Source organism: Glarea lozoyensis (genome assembly GCF_000409485.1).
Source record: "Glarea lozoyensis ATCC 20868 chromosome Unknown GLAREA15, whole genome shotgun sequence".
NCBI classification, from domain to species: Eukaryota; Fungi; Ascomycota; class Leotiomycetes; order Helotiales; family Helotiaceae; genus Glarea; species Glarea lozoyensis.
The window spans coordinates 661209-676901 of NW_007360989.1; the positions used below are offsets into that span (position 1 = coordinate 661209).

At 48.4% G+C, this 15693-nt stretch overlaps 8 protein-coding genes across 8 annotated transcripts; 4 read left to right on the plus strand and 4 right to left on the minus strand.

The window, feature by feature from the left end:
* Positions 1–526: 526 nt before the first annotated feature.
* On the minus strand, positions 527–1645 carry GLAREA_06041 (uncharacterized protein; the record flags this gene model as incomplete). The annotated part of the gene is made up of 1 exon (XM_008081455.1): positions 527–1645. One exon carries the CDS (start codon positions 1643–1645, stop codon positions 527–529), a length of 1119 nt encoding a protein of 372 aa, XP_008079646.1.
* Positions 1646–2099: 454 nt separating this feature from the next.
* On the plus strand, positions 2100–3278 carry GLAREA_06042 (Thioredoxin-like protein; the record flags this gene model as incomplete). The annotated part of the gene is made up of 2 exons (XM_008081456.1): positions 2100–2525; positions 2571–3278. The coding sequence occupies 2 exons, from the start codon at positions 2100–2102 to the stop codon at positions 3276–3278; spliced, it is 1134 nt and encodes a 377-aa protein (XP_008079647.1).
* A 596-nt stretch (positions 3279–3874) lies between these two features.
* On the minus strand, positions 3875–5795 carry GLAREA_06043 (MFS general substrate transporter; the record flags this gene model as incomplete). The annotated part of the gene is made up of 3 exons (XM_008081457.1): positions 3875–4648; positions 4701–5165; positions 5223–5795. The coding sequence occupies 3 exons, from the start codon at positions 5793–5795 to the stop codon at positions 3875–3877; spliced, it is 1812 nt and encodes a 603-aa protein (XP_008079648.1).
* A 709-nt stretch (positions 5796–6504) lies between these two features.
* Positions 6505–7423, minus strand: GLAREA_06044 (Non-heme 11 kDa protein of cytochrome bc1 complex (Ubiquinol-cytochrome c reductase); the record flags this gene model as incomplete). The annotated part of the gene is made up of 4 exons (XM_008081458.1): positions 6505–6569; positions 6619–6729; positions 6915–7107; positions 7292–7423. The coding sequence occupies 4 exons, from the start codon at positions 7421–7423 to the stop codon at positions 6505–6507; spliced, it is 501 nt and encodes a 166-aa protein (XP_008079649.1).
* Positions 7424–7890: 467 nt separating this feature from the next.
* Positions 7891–8745, minus strand: GLAREA_06045 (PH; the record flags this gene model as incomplete). The annotated part of the gene is made up of 2 exons (XM_008081459.1): positions 7891–8451; positions 8500–8745. 2 exons carry the CDS (start codon positions 8743–8745, stop codon positions 7891–7893), a joined length of 807 nt encoding a protein of 268 aa, XP_008079650.1.
* Positions 8746–8995: 250 nt separating this feature from the next.
* Positions 8996–9530, plus strand: GLAREA_06046 (uncharacterized protein; the record flags this gene model as incomplete). The annotated part of the gene is made up of 2 exons (XM_008081460.1): positions 8996–9081; positions 9293–9530. 2 exons carry the CDS (start codon positions 8996–8998, stop codon positions 9528–9530), a joined length of 324 nt encoding a protein of 107 aa, XP_008079651.1.
* A 1196-nt stretch (positions 9531–10726) lies between these two features.
* Positions 10727–11561, plus strand: GLAREA_06047 (RraA-like protein; the record flags this gene model as incomplete). Its single annotated transcript, XM_008081461.1, has 2 exons — positions 10727–11158; positions 11292–11561. The coding sequence occupies 2 exons, from the start codon at positions 10727–10729 to the stop codon at positions 11559–11561; spliced, it is 702 nt and encodes a 233-aa protein (XP_008079652.1).
* An 805-nt stretch (positions 11562–12366) lies between these two features.
* Positions 12367–15007, plus strand: GLAREA_06048 (ARM repeat-containing protein; the record flags this gene model as incomplete). Its single annotated transcript, XM_008081462.1, has 2 exons — positions 12367–13979; positions 14035–15007. The coding sequence occupies 2 exons, from the start codon at positions 12367–12369 to the stop codon at positions 15005–15007; spliced, it is 2586 nt and encodes an 861-aa protein (XP_008079653.1).
* Positions 15008–15693: the final 686 nt, after the last annotated feature.

Here is a 15693-nt window from a genome sequence, read left to right on the forward strand (position 1 = left end):
GAGGTTATTGCAAACGGAAGTTGAAAATCGGGACCAGTGCGGCTAGTCACATATGCCAAGAGCTTGAACACCCTGCAAAACGCCCTTCAAATTATACGCTTAGCCTCATCCGGGTAATGAAAAAGAAGGTGGTACGAATAAATAAGCGACTCTGCTCACTCTAATGGCATTGATCTATTCTCCTTTCTAGACTTCTAGGCTCATTTTCCATCGACTAGGAGATGATCAGAATAGAACTTGAATCGAAAGCTTCTATATTAAACGCTTCACATCTGATACTCTAAAATTTGAGGATTTTAAAGCTCGAGTAGGAGATGGAGATCCCACACTTCGGTGAGCACAGTCGATCAATTCATTCAGGGTGTTCTCAGACATTAAGATGCCAATATGGAGGCGAAGTGCGTGGATACATTTGGCACAAGTGTACATGTAATTTTAGGAACACAACGAGTATCGACAGCAACATGATGTTGAGCACCCAATTTGAGGAAATATATGCTTTCCGTACCTTACACTAAAGACAAAGTCATTGCGTATCAGGTGGTAAGGTTTCATGGTGGCTTGAAGCTTGTTGATGTCTGCTTGGGCGGCTATTCGTCCCCCCAACGAATCGAAGTACCCATTCCCTTACGATCTTGGCTTTCATGATTTGCGCATTATCCATACCACCAGTAGCACGTCGAAGATCGCTTGTCGAATAACATCCCCCATGATCTTTGCGATCGACGCGGCTCCTATGCAGTAAATAGACCTTTGTCAGCCCTTTCCTGAGACTATATCCATAGACCTTATCTCGAAAGCTGCTGAGAGCGACGTTTCTCATGAGAACAACATCTTGTGGACGTAGAGACTCGATGCTGGCTCTCAAGCCATTATCATCATTCTTCGAGGATAGCCAGAAGTTGATTCCAAAGCCTGACTTCGTATCGTCGCCAACTAGTGTTTCGATTAATTCCACATTCATTCCGCGTCTAGTTCTGATAGAACGGGGTGACGGTACTGAGATAATACCAACAACCAGATTGACGGTGAAAACTTGGGGATGGATAGCGTTGAGATATCTTGCATTTGGAAATTCTTGTAAGCTACTCAGGGGACCAGACTTGGGTATATCTTTCGGATGAGTAGGCTGAGAATCATTATATGACTCTATCGAATTGAAAGATGTCGTATCCGCCTGGCTAACACTCGAGTTGGTCGTATCTGACGCAGCACGGAGCTGTGAGGAAGCAATTTCTTCATGTCGAGCATATGACTCCTCATAGAATTGAGATAGAATTTGATCCACAGATTCGACGCTTGATTGGTGATCACCGAAAGAGGTTTTCTGGGTATATTCCTCCACGAATGAGTTTATGTCGGACACTGTAAAGAAAGATGCACCTCTATATTCGGGCTGCCAGCCGTGGTCCTGTGACATTCCGGTCGTCAGGTGACCACGTTCGAGTGTCAATGAACGCCATTGTGGGATAGCAATTCCAGAGAAGGATGTAGATGTGAGCGGTAATAACACATTATTTGTGTGTTCTGAGCCGTCGATATAGCGATTGAACGGTTCGGAGAATGTATCGTACAATTCTTCTTCATCCCACTTCAGCGCCTTTGACTCTGGAGCTCCAACGAAGAGCAAGGTTTTTGGAGGCATCGCTCTCATATAGGACACCTACATCCTAAATGAAAGCAAAAGAGCTAGCGTACGAGGCCGGTCCGAAATTGATGCATTGTTTTGGAGGTCAGTGTGACAAGGCTGGGAGTCGGTTCAACTTGGTTGGCTGCAACTCGAAAGTTACCTAGAAATTGCGTAAAAGCTTGCGCGGACATACATATCAGATAAGCATCTGTATGACAACGAATTCACCGAATAGACCGACTGTTAAGTCCGCACATATTAACGCTTATAGACGCGGAGAGCTGTGATATAAAAAGAAGTCAATTGACCAAGTCTCTCGTGTCGTTGCCGAACCTTGGCCCATATTTGCTTCGTCCCGGCAAACACACGCGGCTTCAACTAGCGCCATCTGATAAGCTATTTTAAGTTTAGCTTCATCTGATTAGGGATACGGATACGGAGTTCAATTGACCCCACATTGTATTTCATCATGTCACATAAAACCAACCATGTCTCCAGCCAAGCCAAAACATCAAAGTTCCTGCCTTCGCGCACCGGCAAGATGTCTTCTGCTTTCAAGTCGATACTGAATACGGTTCAGCAGACAATATCTGGGTCAACGACACCATTGCCTGGGACTCCGCCAAATAATACACCTCTAGATCAGCTATTTCCGAAGGTTGATCCGGCTGTCGATGGAGAGGACTGTGATCATGATTGTAGCTCATGTCATGTCAAATATCCGAAAGGGTTTAAAATCGACGAGGATGACGAATTATATGGACATGTGAAGGGATGGAGTACGCATATTCTAGTAGCAACTGGGAAGTCAGATTGGGTACGGGATGTGGCAGATGAGAAAGGTAGTGTCATGGAAGCCATTGAGAAGAAGGCAGATGTAAAACCAACGAGTGGAGTAAGCATTTCTTCTACAATCCCATACAATACTAACATCCCCCAGAAACTCATGCTCTCAGCCTCCAACATCCCCACCCCGAGCCACTCAACAAACTACGCAGAACCCACAACCGTCCTCCTCCTCCCCGCCTTCATAATCATCGAAAACGTTACCCCAACCTCAGTAAACACCCTAATAACATCCTACATCAACACCGCACCCACAAACACCTCTCCCCTCCTACCCATATCCATCCCCGCATCCCTCCCGGAACCCCTCCCCACCGCCGACCAACTAACCTCCCGCCCCTCTCCCCACCGCGCACTCATCCTCCTCTGCTCCCAAAAAACCCGCGACGCACGCTGTGGGCAGTCCGCGCCCCTCCTACGCAAAGAATTCGAGCGGCACCTCCGCACCTGCGGACTCTTCCGGGATCTCGACGACGAGCGACCGGGCGGGGTGGGAATCTACTTCATCTCGCACGTCGGCGGCCACAAATATTCAGCGAACGTGATGATATATCGGAAAGCGGATGCGTTTGGGCTGGACGACGTGCAGCGGGCGAAATTGGATGGAGAGGTGTGTCCGCCGCCATCGAAGGTGGTGGAGGGGGAGGAGATGGGGGCGGCGCAGTGTATGTGGATTGCGCGGGTGAAGCCAGAGGATTGCGAGGGGATTGTGAAGTTTACTGTGTTGCAAGGGAAGCTGGTTAAGCCGGAGAGTCAGTTGAGAGGGGGGTTTGATCGGAAGAGGGGGGTGTTTAGTTGGTGAGGTGTAGTATTTAAGGATTGAAATTACCGATAGATGAGAATGCATATTAGATGGAAATAAGGGATTTTACTAGCTTAATGACATACAAATCAACTTGAATGATGGTTTCTTGATCCGTGTGTGTTGAGTTGAATGGTAGGCTAGGACATGCGTATTAATAATAACATCCCTAGCTCATAAATCTTTCCAGGAACGAAATTCTAATCCATTATGCAAACAGTTCAAAGGTTAAAAGACTCTCCGTAAAGTAGGCTTGGTAGGAGTGGAAGATGCGTGGTCCTACTACAACGAGAGCCTAGTTCGGGAGTTGCTCTGGGCCTAGCTTGGCAGTTTCTTTTGAGTGTTAGTGTATCAAAGATTGTTTGAGCAAAAGCCCTTGACATTTAAAGAGAAAAAGGATGAGTAAAAATAAATATATATTCATATCCAAACCCATATTCACAACCCATTAACCAAAATCACCCAACGCATATAAGTGACCTATATAAACAACCCATTACCCAAAAACACACGGAAACCCAAATCCAGGGTCTTCCACACAAACGCCCAAACCCAATATCCAAACCCAATGCCCAATTTGTAATTCTCCCGAACCCTCAAACCGTCCCCTCCTCTCTCCTCCCCACATCCTCCTCAATCCTCCTCATCCTAACCCCATGCCCGCGTCCAAAAAGCCCCAAACACAACGGCAACGGCACCGCCACCATCGCGACCACCGCCTGGAACACGAGCGCGCGATACATATTCCCCGGTGGCCTCTTACTTCCATCATCCTCTCCACCCCGGCCGTCCCTCAACGCGTCGGAGATGACGATGAAAATCCCACCGAGCAGTTGTCCGCCAGACCAGCAGATCGTAGACGTGACTTCCGGGCTCACGGGGTGCGTGATCTCGGTTATATATTCCAGCACCACGGGGACGAGGGAGAAAGACGCGGCGCCTAGGATGGAGAGGATGGTATAGACGGCTGCGAGCTCGCGGGTTTGCGGGGCGAATGTGAAGGCTAGATAGGAGAGGGCTATGATTGGGACTTGGAGTTTTATGGCGAGGAGGTAGGATTTCGTTTTATCGATCACGGGGGATGTGACGGCTGCGGTGACGAGACCGACGACGATTAAGAGCGCGCCCGCGATGCCGGCTTGATCTTCGGTGAAGGAGTAGGGTTCGAGGATTTGGTTTATGAGGGAGGAGGCCGAGTTGAAGAGGCCGACGAGGATGGAGAAGGGGAGGAAGATCATGTAGAATTCGGGGGTGGTGAAGAGGGTGTGGAGGGAGGGACGGAGGGGGGTTTTGGGGGTGCTGGAGGAGGGGGAGGTGGGTGTGGGAGGGTGGGAGGGGAGGAAGAATGATGGGACACAGGCGACGGTTGCCTAGGTTGGTATGTTAGGAGCGGTTTATGGGGGGAGAGTATAGGGAGCTTACGATGATGGAGATATACAACACCAAATTCGGAACATCAGACGGTGAACTCGTCCAAAACGGGCCAATAAGCTGCGCCAGCGCACCACCGAGCGGGTTCGCCAGACTCATCACAGCAGTCGCAGCAACCCTTCCTCGATTTGTAAACCACATATCCGAGTACCTCGTCGGCGCGGCCAACACAAAGGGTTGCGAAATACCCGTCAAGATCTGTCCAAACATCACACCGCCAAAGTTCCCATGTTTTCCAGACCGTGTAGCGGCATAGCGAATCCAATTCCCCAGTAACAGCAATACCGACGCGGTAATAATGGATGATTTCGGCCCCCCTTTATTCAACGTCAAGATAGTAAACGGCGTCGCAGCCACAAACGCAAAGAGAAATCCAGTCGCCAGCCAATTCAACTGCGATTCCGTGATACTATAATACTCTGCGCATGTTTTCGAGCTCGCGGAGTAAGAGAGCCACTACAAATAATGTGAGATTAGCATGTGGTACGGAGTCAGCGGGCAACGGCTACTTACATCCCAGCTAACGATAATATTCAACAAAACCAACTGCACAAGTCCAAACCACCTCCTCTTATAAACCTTATACACCACCGTGCTGCTCGTGTCTGCAATCGCGTTTCCGCGCTGATTCCCATCCTCACTACCATCGAGTAATCCATCATCACTTGTCATCTGCGTCAAGCCCTCCAAATCACCCGCACCACTCGCGGTGGTATTATTCGTCGTCACGCCTTTTAAATCTTTATCCCCTCTTTCCTCACTACCACTCCTCTCCGTAACAATTCCATTCGTGCCCTCCCCGGGCTTCTTGCCGCGTCCCATGGCTTTCATACGCAGTGGGCGCATCCTCGTCCAGCCAGGTAAGATAGATTCTCCATGCGACGCGCTCCCCTTTGGACTTTCTTTCGTAGGAACAGGAGTTTCAGTCGCGGTATAAGATTTCTTTTCGTTCAGCGGAGGATTATGTGTTTGAGCAGGTTCAATGGCAAGAGACTTGTCTTTTTCATCAGAAAAAGAAGATTTGACGTCAGAACTGTATTCAAGACCCTGGCTCTTCCGAGCATCGTCTTCGGCTTGGCTCCCCATATCTTAGTTTCGGGACGGGTCGTTCGCTTGCGTCTGAATCTTGACTCGTAAAAGTAGTTCAAGATCAAAGTCTATATATCGATCAATCCGCTGAGGATGGAATCATTTTGACATTCACCTGATAAGAGTAAGGTGGAGGGGATTTGTTATAGATGTGGTCGCGTGTGAGGGGAAGCTTCACGGATTCGCAGATAAGAAGTTGGTTCACTGCAGCGGCGTCGATCAACGGTGTCCCAGAATGGACATGTCACAATCACATTGGGACGGAATCCCGAAAACTTGTTCATTTTGGTATTTCATCAGATAGAAGTACGGAGATATCGTTGGCTGTCGTGATGCTAAGCTTCGAGATTGTCTTGTGAAAGTCCGAGGCTTGGCCATACCAGTCACCAGATAGCTGGCCATTTCGGATAAAGCAAACAACACCGCTGGGTGGGTAGACACGTGAGTTGAGACGAGTTGAGGAAAGGACTGGACACTGCTAACAATCAAATCAAAACAAACGTCTAATAACTCTTCCTATACTACATGCATTCTCTAGCGCAAAAGAAGATGTTTTTCTGCAGGTGATACAAAAACATTGAGGTTGTCGGCGAGGAAAAGGGTTCTGTACAAGCATATCTTCCTAACCAACCTATCTCAAATCCCCATCATCTATTCGTATGACAGGTGGTAGCTCGGTATTGTCGTTTTAAAGCGGTTGAGGAATCTACTTGAGTGCTGCCCAGACCTTTGGTGCAGCGCATTCGTTGGCGCAGTGTGCAAGGTGGAAGACTGTTGTATGTTAGAGCATGATTTGTCGTCTAATGAAGAAAATACTAACATTCTTCCACGCAGTCCTCATGAGGAGCCGACTTGTCTGCATTGTTGACACGCTCAACGCAGTGATCGAAGTGGTGCTTAGCTGGAGCGCACTGCTTTGACTCTTTGCACTCTGCAATACAAAGTTAGTAATCAATTTCAATCGCAACATTGCCTCCGGAGTCTGCAGTTCCCAACAGCAGTATCAAATCATATCCCATCCAACATCCAATTGCTCCTATCCGCGCCACTCTCCAGTAGACCATGTCCCCAGATCTGACTCCCCGCCAATCGACCAAAGAAATACCGCAAACTCACCTTCCTCAAACTTCTCCTTTGGATCAACCATCTCCTCCTCGTCCTCCTCCTCCTCTTCTTCCTCCTCCTCGGCCTCTTCCTCTTCCTCAGGCTCGTCGTCTTTTTCATCAGCAGCGTCCTCCTTTCCTACACTCTGAGGCTTCGGTGTGCTCTCTTCCTGTCCGGCACTCTTGTCGCCAGCAGATGCACCTTGCTAAAAGAAGGGATTAGCATATGCTCGATCGTCCCTTACATCCATAATCCCAATCGTAGATGTTCATCCCATCCTGCCCATTCACACTTCCATCCCCATTGCAGCCCCTCCGTTTGTATCTCACATCGAGGCCCCCGTTTTCGATCGTCCATCCTTCAATTTGTATTATGAAAACAGCACATACCAACTCATCGCCTACATTCCCCCTCGCAGGTGTAGCCGCAGTCCCAGTACCACCGCTAACGGCCTCTGCCTCAGCTTCGCTCCATGGCGTAGCAGCGGAAAGAAGGTCCGCCCAACTATCAAAGAGACCCATCGTGATCGATTCGAAGAATAGGGTAGGGAAGGGTGTGGGTTGAGATGTGATGATGGTGTTGATGTCGAAGGTGTCGGGATCGCAAAATTGGGAAGCTACCCGAAAGCTTGGAATTGAGTGATGCTGATTGGGTGGACGGATCTCTCCGGACATGCACAGTATCACGTGATTATCATTGTATTTACAAGTTTGGCAGAAGTTAATTTGAAAATCTAAACTATAGACATCGAGCGATTTCTATATGCGAAATCTTCTATCTAGTATCTTGGTATCGTTTGATAGTATCTCTATACTATCATTTCGGCATTATCATAACCCGGATGTCCCGATCAGCTAAACTCCTCCGAATATAAACAATCCGACGCCTTTTCCAGCCCTATGCGTGTAGCAGATGAAGTTATAAATCGCCAAGTTCTTGATACAAAGCGCCAAATATAAAGGGTATAGCGAAAGAATAAGGAGATTACTTAGACCCCCCTCTCGGCCTCGTTGCGCATTCTCTGCTCCAAATCGATTCCAACAGCTTGGACTTGCGCTTCTTCGTATCCCGGCGGTGGCTCGTCTGGTGCAGGTAGATTTGCTGCAGTCGTGGTCGCCTGGGAGCTCACAGCCGGAGCCGGTGGACCTGTTGGCCTCACAGGTACCGGACTTAGTATCCGGGGTTCATCTGGCTCTCTCGCATTGTTGGCTGGAGCTTCATAGGCGGGTAGCTGCTCCAGATGAATATTACCAGCGTCCGCAATACCATTTTGTCCATTATCTCGTGCTACTGTGTATGCTTGATGCGACCTCTCTTTTATTTGCTCGAATATCGTATGATAGTCAAACGCACCACCCTCCTTGAAAGTCAATTTTAACTCAACGGCGGAATGTGTTGCTGGAATACCACCGCCTGAGACGGGTTTCACTGTTGCCGTCCAGTAGTTGGCACCAAAAAATGGAGCTCGAACGAAGGTGTCTTGCAAGTTGAGAATGGGGGCGGAAAAAGATTGGAGCTCGGCCGTGGGCGTAGTTGGAAGATATACAATCTGCAATAGATTAGCATGTAATCTTTGCACAGCATCGGGATGACTTACCCTTTGATTGGTGACGTAAACAATCCCCGAATCGCACTTGGCTGAGTATGGGTTGGCAGCTGGGTAGGGGTTTGGTGTAGATAATTGTATGCTCGTTCTTGGTGGTGAGGTGTAGAGAATTTGTTCGTTTGGAAGCTTGATAAAACCCTCAGACCCGGGCGTGGTCATAACCCAACTTTTTGACTTTAGTTTCTTCTCGGCTGCCAATATCGTGTAGGTTGTCTGATCTTGGTGGAATTGATACATGATGGTGGAGAAGGAGTGAAAGGTAGCAGAATGAGAGATGGTAGACAATGCAGTCGGCAAGCGACGATGAAGGAGGAAAACAACGAAAGAGCGACAGGACTTACTTGATAGACATGATAATCTCGACACCCGCAGAAGCTTGCCCTCTGGCCTTCTGGGGAAGGAGGATGGCGCCAACACGCCAGCCAGCAGCAATCCTATGCGGAGTGGTGGGTCGCGGGAAAGGCTCCCTGAGGCTGGGAAGTGGGCAATGGGTGATTTGGTGGATGAATGGCCGTATCGGGAAATCGTAGTGGAATTTGGTGGGAGGGGAACGGGAACGCCAAATTATTCGAGGTCAGTCTTTTGCTATCTTCGGTTCTGGAACTTTTGGGAGAGGTTGTGCTGGCTCTTGCACCTTCTGGCCGCCGAGCGTGCTTTGCGTGGCCGACGGTAGCGATTGATGCAGCCGAGAGGCAGAATTGTGTGTATCAGCGCGGTCGATAGGTTGGGGGTGCAGGTGGTTCACAGCGAGAGCGTGATTGCGAATCGGGGATGCTTCTGATAGTCCCGATGGCAGGATAGAGGGCGGGATTCGATACCAAGGGAGATTCCTTCTGGTGGTCGCAGCAGTACTGGGTGGTCGACGCAATATCCAGGCAGAAATAACGGTCAAGCTGCACGGAGGGGAAGGTGAAGGGTGGAAGAGTGGAAGAGTGGAAGCGATTCGAGTCGATACTGGTCGTCCGCTACGAGGAGGGATGGGAATGCCAAAGCTGGGTGACTGGGTCGGCGTACTCGAGTAGGTGCACGCAGGGCGAGTGCGAGACGAGACGAGACAAGGAAGATTTTTTGTACAGTTGCGCTGGGACGATCTCGACGTACGAAATAATATGGTTGCATTGGGTGGGAGTCGGTGGAAGTCAGTCGACGTGGTCAAGAGGGTTGTGGAGGGGGCGGATGGTCCCGCACAATCGGATTAAAGTCTAATGTTATCTGCGTCATCTGTGCTCGATATACTTCGTCGTATGTGTACCACCGTACCCTTCCTCTCCCTTCAGCCTCGTGTTGTTGTTGTCGTCGTCCTCGACGACCCCTCTCCCATCACTCGCCTGGAAATGCTGTACCACAGACTCTTTTGAGGAGCTGGGTCTTCACATCCACGGGAAATGGCCGCTTTGTAACTTGGATACACTCGGAACACTCGCTGCACGCCATCACATTGCGACGGGCCATGCAGAAGATTGCGGCCCGGCAGCAAACACCTGCATTGTCGGAACATGGAGCATCCTACGAATGTCACCTTGTTGCATGGGAATATCCCACGCAGGACCAGTTCGGTAAGTACATGGAATTTCAGACGAAAGAAACTCTTGCCGTGAAAAGTATAGAAGGGTAACTAATTGTGTGGGTAAAGGTCTGGACAAGATTCATCTGCCGATCAGTTAATTGAACTCCCTCTGGTTCTAGATGCTTGGATTGCATGGATAGTTCCGTAGGCCACATACATTATTAGCAATAGCAATAATACCTAAGAAGATGGAAGTATAGGTGTGCTTGCTAATAACCTTAGAACGCAGGCTGCCATTCTCAAAGTCGTCCCGTTCAGTGGCTTCTCAACAAGTCCTAAGTTGTGGCAACCATTGGATAGTCTTCCAGTGAAAGTATAACTCTTCCGCCAATTGATAGCCACCTCTCCAAGTTCAAATTTTATACGGCCTTCCCCGCTTTACAACAAGAAGCGAGTTTATTCATTGATTAATGCCAGCCAAAGTGCCTGAGGCTGAAGATACGCATTGCACCATGGTTTTGTTCCAACATTTCCGTCGGTCCTAAACCTATCGTCACCACTCTCTTTCCCATCGCTACAATCCGTCAAATGATTTCCCTATCCCACCTCGTCAAACGCACATCTCAAAAGCAATTCTTAACCAGAGTCTTGCCGTCTTCAATTGGTTGTGAACCTCGTCTTCGCTGCGACCACAAGGTCCACCGCCGCGACATGGCTACGTCAACCTCCACCACATCACAGATAAATGCCCTCAAGATTTACACCGCATGTGACATCGCCGATGCTCTCCTCAAGCTCAAAGTTCCCAATGCAGGTTTCATTGCCGATCTTGGCCTCCGAACCGCCAGTTTACGAACTGCATCAAAGAACGAGATTACCATTGCGCCAGCTTCAACGGTGCTATTCGCTTCGAAAGTAGGCAAGGATGCTGCTCAATTGCCCGAAGGAAATATCCCATCTGGACAGCATTACGTTGATCTGACACAATCAGACTCTATTGTGATTTTAAGCCAGCCCGAGGATCAAAAATGCGCTGTCCTTGGGGGCATCATGGCGTTGAGAATGAAAGTCTTGAATGCTAGAGGTATCGTTGTTCATGGAAGGGTGAGAGATATTGAAGAGCTGAAATCGACTGGTTTGCCGGTAAGCTAAACCGTTACCATGCACTTGTGACTCTTTTGCTATCTACACCCGCGCGCATTTTTACTCCGATATTCGAACTGTTTTGTTAGCACTTTTACAATACGTTAATCTAGATGTTGACGCTCTGCTGCAGATCTGGAGCACTGGAACGTCAGTCGTTGGAGCCAATGCAGAAGCAAAGCCTCATGCAATCCAAGTCCCCCTAAATATCGACGGTACTCTCATCAACCCAGGAGACCTCATTTTCCTCGATGCTGTCAATGGTGTTGTTGCAATACCGCAAGACAAAGTAGCTGATGTCATTGAACTACTACCAAAGCTCGTCAGCGCAGATGATCGCGTGAAGGAAGATGTGGAACAGGGAGTGTCAGTAAACGACGCTTTCAAGAGGCATCGTGGTTAGGCAAGAAACATTGAGATTAGGAGATCTTAATTCCGCAATTCGTACGGTCTGGATTGACTGATCGAAATCTTCCACTTGTTAACAAGAGAGGGAAGTGTCAAAGGCTTCAGATTATGCCTGTCTCATTTCTGACGCAATCCTAAACATTCAACCTGATGGAGAGTAAGGCCACTCGTTTCGACGACCGGTTATTGACGTATCTTCAACGCTTCAACGCTCAATTCCAGCCCTAAGTGTTGTATTGTATTAAAACGCCAAAGGATGCCTAGGTTTTAGGTTGAGAGAAACTGAACCACACCTAAGACGACTCACCCGCGAAGTCTGCAATTACTCCCAGATATCTCTTCAGCTACGGAAAGCTCGTTTTGAATGGCGTAGATTCTGAAGTTGGGTTGTGGTTGGTGAGGTCACAGAGTGTGCTTCTTGGTGCACTTCGGAGCGTGAGGAGGGAGCGAACCTTTGAAACAAACCACATGAAAGTCAACGCGCCTCAAACAAATTCCAACTGATTTCGATATTGAAATTTTACGTTACGGACTGAATTGCAATGATTTTCAGAATCATCTTCATAGTACAGTGGTTTGGAGGTGGACCCGTCGGTACCGGCCCGAACATCGGAACATCCTTGTCTTCTCCATGTGATCCTAGCGTGGTTACCATGTAGCAACCAAAATAATACGATCGTCAACAAATTGATAGCAACCTCCAGGCTCGAGATAGCACGAACAACCATCTTCCATGCATTATGAAGAAAACGATTTCAAACATTGTAGCAAAGTTCTAAAGTTCATTCAATTTTGAAAACATGGCATCGCATTACCCAGCTCCCGAGAGCGGTCACCACAAACGAGTCAAATCATCAGTATTGAAGACATTCATACACAAACGTACGGCATCTGGTGGAGAGGCTCTGCCCTCACCTACAGACATGTTTGTCCCATCCCCGACTTACGATAACGCACCATTTCAGCCGATGGATCAATATTACCATCATCAACCTCTAGGAGAACTTCACCAGAATCAACAAACCCTAAGTCCGCCATCGTCACCCAAGAAATTCAAGGATGGTCACCGTCCGAATACGAGCGAGCAGCCGACATACAAATCTCTACACAAGAAAACTCTAAGCTCGATATCTCTAAAATCTCTATCTGGTAGAGACAGCGACAAGCAATCAAAGTCCAAGGACAACAAACCTGACAAGCCGAAGAAAACCAAGTCATCGACAAATCTCGCAAGTCTTCTCTCGCGCCCAAAGTCTTCGAAGAGTCTACGGAAGCGTGCAGAGGAGGAGGCAGCTATCGCCAAAGACAAGGAAAATCAGAGCCCTCAATTATCGTCACCGTCCCAGCCGTCGCGGCCACCAATTTATGCGCAATTCTCGAGCGAGTACTTTACAAAGCAGCCGCTGGGTGGGAAATTCTTGGAGGATGAAATTGATTTATACACCCCCGAACAATATTCTCCTGGAAAACAACGTGATTTTGGTAACGACATTGGGTCTCAACCATCTCTGGGCAACCGTGATGGAAAGCAACGTCCGAAAAGTACCTATCTCCCAAGCAGTTTCAGTATACAGGATATCACGAGAAAGGTCAGTAGAGAAAGCCAGCGGAAGAGCGCAGATGTTTCTAGGAATGTGACGCAGGAGAAACGACCAAGTTTTGAAAGGAAGACCACCGCGTCATCGACAACATCAGACAAAAATGCACAGCACAAAGGGCAGAGAGTACTGGCTGCCGTGACCAACTTCAGGGGTGAAAAAGCAAAACCGTCCGGAAATGAATCCCAGAGTCCTCTTGAAGATAGCAATATAGATGAACAGTTTGAAAAAATGCTTGATCGACGAAATATCCCAGAGAATCAGCGGGGTAAGATGAGGGGACTTTCGCTAGCTATGAAGAAGGACTTTGTCAGGCAGGACTGGGCAGAAGAGGCTGCCAAGAAGGCAAAACATGGGACCACGGGTAGCAATTCAAGTGCTGATGCTACCTCTGGGACCCATGAGATACCAGAAGTTAAGAGCAAGCGTCCCAGAAGTCGGACTTTTACATTATCAAGGGGCAGTAGCAAGGACACTTCGTCAGCTGCAAAGCCGACCAAGCCAGAAGGGACGCTGAGCCGACATTCAAGAACGAAGTCTTCAGAAAGCGTCAAAGGAGATGTCAAGTCTTTTGCTGCTGTTGGTACATCAGTGGCTCAGACATTGATTGCCAAAGCAAAGGGTCAGACACCAGATGATTTTGTCACATATCTAAGAAAAAATCAAAAGCCAGAGCTTGTCGAAGTTGGACGACTTCACAAATTACGGCTGCTCCTCCGTAATGAAACAGTTGCATGGACCGATGAATTCGTCGGTCTTGGCGGGATGGAAGAGATTGTCGGATTACTACATCGTACTATGGAAGTGGAGTGGAGGTATGTTTACACGTCTAATCTTTGTGCCGTGAACAAAATTTCTAATTTCTTGTAGAGAGGAACATGAAGATGCTTTGTTGCATGAGGTCCTCCTCTGCTTGAAAGCGCTCGCCACCACAGCCCTTGCTCTACACCATCTCAACAAAATACAGGTCACACTGTTTCCAGCTCTTTTGCATATGCTATTCGACGAGGAGAAGAAAGGACCTAGTGAGTTCACTACGCGGAATATCATCAGCTATCTCCTTTTCGCCTGGCTGAAAGCCGCACCGGTCAAAGAACGCACTCTCAGAGCCAAAACGCTCCTAAGCTATCTTCGCAATCAAGAAGCCAGCGAGTCTCAAAGACCTGTTGATTTTGTTCTCGAAATGCGACGACCGCGCCCTTACACCATATGGTACAAGGAAGTCTCTAACGTCACCAAGGAAGTCTTTTGGATCTTCCTACATAATCTTAATGTCATTTCTCTTCCTAAGCATAACGACATTCTAAACCACGACAACAATTATTCAACAATATCCTCAATTGGCTCAAACAGCAGTTTCGACAGTTCTAATCCATATCACATCTACATGGCCAAACATTTCCCTCAGGAACTCCCACCCGTTCCCGCAGCACCTTACGTCGGCGGTGTCGAATGGGACGCCACCAACTACATCTCCTCCCACCTCGACCTCGTCAACGGCATCCTCGCCTGCCTTCCAACTCAAATGGAACGCAACACCCTCCGCGACCAGATGCGCATTTCGGGATGGGAAAAAGTCATGGGCTCCACCCTACGTCTCTGCAAGGAAAAGTTCTACGGTGGCGTCCACGCTGGTCTCCGATGTTGGGTTGCGGCTGCCGCAGAGGATGGCTGGGATACACGCGACGTCAGGTGTGGGCCGTGTATCGAGAAGAAGATGAGTCCGAAGAAATCGCCTACGAAGACCTCGGCACCGCTGGATGCGCCGAAGATTGAGATGAAATTGAGTTTTGCGGGGGAGGGAAAGGGGGAGAGGAGGGTTGTTGATGATGGGTGGTTGTGAACGTATACGATGGGTGGTTGCATGGGTTTTATGATTCGTTTTTCTGTATGCTTTTTTTTTATGATGGGCGGGGATGCAGAGGAGGACGTCGGTAATGATTCTACGGCTTCAACCTCGTGCGTTTTCTGCTCTTTTCCAATTTATTGGAAGCTGTTGTCGTTGTTGTTGCGGTTGTTTTTGGTCTTTGGTTGTTGATGAGGATGGGGTATGATTAATGATTTGTGGTATGACGAGTGTGGTATGACATGAGTTTTTGTGAGTTGGGTGGTTGAATGATGGGGGGAATCATGAGTGAGTGAAGGGTTTTACAAAGCGGCGTGCTGGGAGATCGGGTTTGATAAGGGAAATTGAATATGAAATATGAATACGTTTTTTTGGTTATCGGAGTTGGAACTATTCTTTCGTTGACGTGCTGGAAGTGGTGTTGTTGGGTTTTGTGATTTAGTGGTGCGGTGCCGGGTTATATTCCACGTGCTAGATCTGGGATGGAATTTTGGATTTGAGGTAGAGGCAGAGGCGGGATTTAGTCTTTATCTTCCAGAAACATGCGTTACCATGGGATTTGTGAGTGGATGGGTTGGGGTTTGTGGAAGGTAGACGTTCACTTCAGTGGGTATGGGTAAAAGTATATTTCTACGTTTGATGCTGCTTTTGGATGTGGATTCCTCTTTGGGCCTAAGAGGTAG